The 3946-nt window shown below is 43.6% G+C and overlaps 1 protein-coding gene across 1 annotated transcript in view; it reads left to right on the top strand.

The window, feature by feature from the left end:
- The window catches only part of LOC109529989 (neurabin-2-like), a 21899-nt gene that overhangs the window by 11880 nt on the left and 6073 nt on the right, over positions 1-3946 (top strand). Inside the window, exon 6 of the mRNA XM_019893462.1 lies at positions 3235-3407. Coding sequence (XP_019749021.1) covers positions 3235-3407 — 173 coding nt within the window. The remainder of the gene's footprint in view (positions 1-3234; positions 3408-3946) is intronic.

Below are 3946 nucleotides of genomic sequence, written 5' to 3' on the forward strand. Positions count from 1 at the left end.
TAGCCCAAACAATAGGCCTAATCAAGACCCAATGATAGGGAGTTTAGAAACCAATGGGCCTCTTCACCATAGGGGCGTGACTAACCATCCCCACCCAGTCCTCAAAAAGGCCACGCTCAGCCTTTTAGCGCAGAGCAACTTCCCGGAGTCTTCACGGAGACTTCAGGGTTGTCTACCGCTGACGAAGCTTCTGTGAGAGAAGCGAAACGTCCTTTTTTGTTTTTTGTTTTTTGTTTTTTGTTTTTTACCCACAGGTACAGATGACGACTGACAGAACCCTTTCTACGATGGTTTCAGCTTGTTTGTTGACTTTTCTGTCACCATGGAAAATCGGTGACTTCATGAGTCTATCTGAGAGGGCAGGGCACACGCTGACGCCTCATTATGCATGCAAATATGGGCGCGCGCGCGCGCGCGCGCACACACACACACACACACAAACACACACACACACACACACACACACACACACAACTATAAAGTTACTCAACAGGAAGGAAATGTGACAACAGGAAGCAGTTTAACAGTCCTGCTCTCGAACCATATTTGTGCCGGTATATTTGAGTGTGTCTGTTTACAGTGTGTGTATCAGAGGCAATATAATGAATTATGTATCCCACGTATAATCGCCTTGGCTGTGTCTGTCACAAACAAACATATTAGCATATCTATCAGACAGACAGAGAGAGAGAGAGAGAGAGAGAGAGAGAGAGAGAGAGAGAGAGAGAAACAAGTCCATGCTATTGCCAAAATCGCACCAGGCAAGCCTGGGGTTGCCACAGAAACAGAGCCACGTGATCATGGAGCTGGTCATCGGGAAGACAGATGCTCTTGGGCTTTTAGACAGACGGTGGGAGGAGTTAATAACGGGACAAAGTATGGTGAAGTTGGTTCACGGAGGAAAGATGTGGGCGCATGTTAAGAAATCGTGAGAAATCAAAGTCTTGTTTGTTTTGCTCCCATGCAGCAGTTATGAATGGTGAATTATTTATTTGAGTTGAAGCCATTGGCGCAAATACACAACACCGACAAAAGGAAGCTTCTTTGGCCGTTATGCATTCACACCGATGACAGTGCGAACACACCACGTGAGATATTTGGACTGGAGGTCGGATGGTGATATTTTCACAAGTCAGTGTATCAGCCAAATATTTTGAAGTTATAATTCAAATGTGTTGTTATCATTTATTCAGCAGGTGTAGGCCATTGATGTAGTGGTTCACACGTAGGCATTTGAGCAGTTGAAATAAGCAGTTGCTTGCACGCATGCATTATATGGTATACAAGGTACTGTGCTTTATTCTAGTCATATTTGACAATTGCATTGGCAATATTGTAAAGTGAAGGTTCTCTTGCACTTTCGTCTTGCGCCTTTGCCCACACTGAATGCCGCCCACATGTCTGTTTTGAAATTGACCTCGTGTGCATTTGAGTTCTGCCCCTTCTTTTTTGCCACTCATCATTCAACCTGAATTCCTGTCATGTCTGGTCATGTGTGCTCTCACTTGGGCTCTTCTTTGTGATCTCGTGACAGTTTGCGTCACAGCTGGCACGAGTGGGAGGACTTCATATCCCCCTTTTACTCGCTCCAACCTGCCAAGACGATTTAAAATTCTGTTTTGCGACGCTAACTTTCAGAACATCAGGTTACTCGTTGACTGATAAAGACATTGTTACTCATAAAACACAACGACAAACTGCCAATCTTCACCTAAAAATGTGCTTCTCGACTGTGTTCACCCTGTTTTGCAGTTTGACTCTCTGAACCAGGCCAATATTTTAAAAAGATAAGACATGTTGTGCAAATTTGTCCCAGTTAGTCCCCCCAGGAAGTGTTGATTCCATGGAGAACAGTCCTGATTCTGCAGAGAGCAAATTTTGATTCCCTGGCTTGAAAGTTTTCCGCAGTGTACCAATAAAGTAAGAATTCTTTTAAGGTAATCATCTGCAAAACCAATACAATGTGGAACATTGTGGTTCTAAAATTATCAACATCAGTCGCATCTGTGTCCCTCAAGGGCACATTTAATAAATAATAATAGTCGACTCCATTTCATTATTTATAAAGGGCAAAACATTTCACCAAAGTATGGGTTTGACGCAGAACAAGTGATATTAAAACAAAGATTTTAAATGTAAAGAAGCTATTTGACCTGGAAATTGTAATCATACATTGTAAACATACTGCATACCGTATGACCATAAATGCAATTCAACCACACAGACACGCGTCAATGATAAACGTCATCTTTATGAGACGTCTCCGTTACGTGTCATCATTACTGGACGTTTTCGTGACGCCTCATTTCCTCAAAAATATCATCACTTAGGGCATCGCTCGTCCGTCGATATAAAATGATTTTAAAAATTGCCTCTACAACTTAGATTATATTTGCTTTCGCAAACACTGCCGCGTATCATCGTCTTTTGCATGTCACGCGACGTCGTGCTTTGTGCGCATGCGTGACACGTCACGGACGCGTTCGTTCAAGTGAACGACCGACACAAAAAGTGTGATTGACGGCCACGTCCAGTTGGCAGGTTGAAAACTACATATGAATGAACTGCAATATTCTACACCTCGCCCTGATTGTATTTCCGCGGTCTGCTTTCAATCCCTCCAGCAGCGCATCTCAACACAGTCTTACTCTTCTCATACTCATCTCACTACTACTTCTCGACCCTTGCAAATTTCATCATACGGTACCAAAACGCCTCCCTTGGCACCCTTTCGCACATAGTCCTTCTCGAAATCTGTCACAACACAATACAGTTCAATCTGACCCTTGTGGTACTTCCCCTTCTCAACTCTCAGGGTAAACGTGGCGTCTGTGGTCTCTCTGGGTATAAAACTATGCTGTTGCTCCAATTATTGTCTTAACTCATTAAATGCCAGTCAATTTCTCAATTTCTATATCAGTGGAACCGGGCGTGTCCGACTGCGTTGTGTTTAAGAATATTGACGACGCACCAGCAGGATTTGTTGTATTGGCTGACTTTTATCGTCTCAATCACAAAGGCGAACGAAAATAGCAGACCACGTCCTCTGGTCAATTACAGTAATACAGGATGCCCCTCTAGCTCTACAGTATATGTGCATTATGATTGACTGGTGTCCAGTCAAAGCCTCTTGCACCAGGCTTTAGATACCCATGGCCTTGCACAACATAAGCCACATAGAAATGGATGGATGCATGCATGCATGTTTTATTCCATGTTTTACCTGATCTGTAGGTATTCACGACCTACTGTAACGAAGACTATGATCGCCGTAATGATGACGTGGACCCAATGGCAGCCTCGGCCGAGTATGAGCTGGAGAAGAGAGTTGAGAAGCTGGATCTGTTTCCAGTTGAGCTGGAGAAAGGTGAACACACAGACAGACACAAACATACACGTCAACAATGACTGAGTCACTCAGACAAGCCTCTTGTCTAAGTACACACACACACAAACGACCAGCCACAACATTGTGACCACATATGCAATATGATATTAGGAACAGCTTTTATTTTGGCACGCCGTTGACAGCTACAACAACTTAAATTATTACCGGTCTGCCAGTGTCAAATCATATTGTATAATCTTTGTACACACGGACTATTTTATGCATGTGGTCCATGCGCTCAGCAACGGACAAGGCGCCGCTATTAGTGGACAAACACGCATCCATCATTTGGCGAACAACTCGGTGATCCCATTAGGAGATTAAAGTCAGCGGAGATTAGCCTCATTCGGGGTGTAATTCTGGAGGTGATGGAATTGAACTAGCAACCACCCCCACACGGGTGGTTAAAGACAACGTCCAACCAATAAATACAGCCGATCGAAGGGTTACAGTGCATACACTCTTTGGTTATTGTCTTCAAACTAATTTCCTGTAGAATCAAGAAAATATCTAACATACAAATGAAATGACATCATGACACTGCGCGTGTGTGTGTGT

Source organism: Hippocampus comes, unplaced genomic scaffold (assembly GCF_001891065.2).
Source record: "Hippocampus comes isolate QL1 unplaced genomic scaffold, H_comes_QL1_v1.1 scaffold23, whole genome shotgun sequence".
Lineage (NCBI taxonomy): Eukaryota > Metazoa > Chordata > Actinopteri > Syngnathiformes > Syngnathidae > Hippocampus > Hippocampus comes.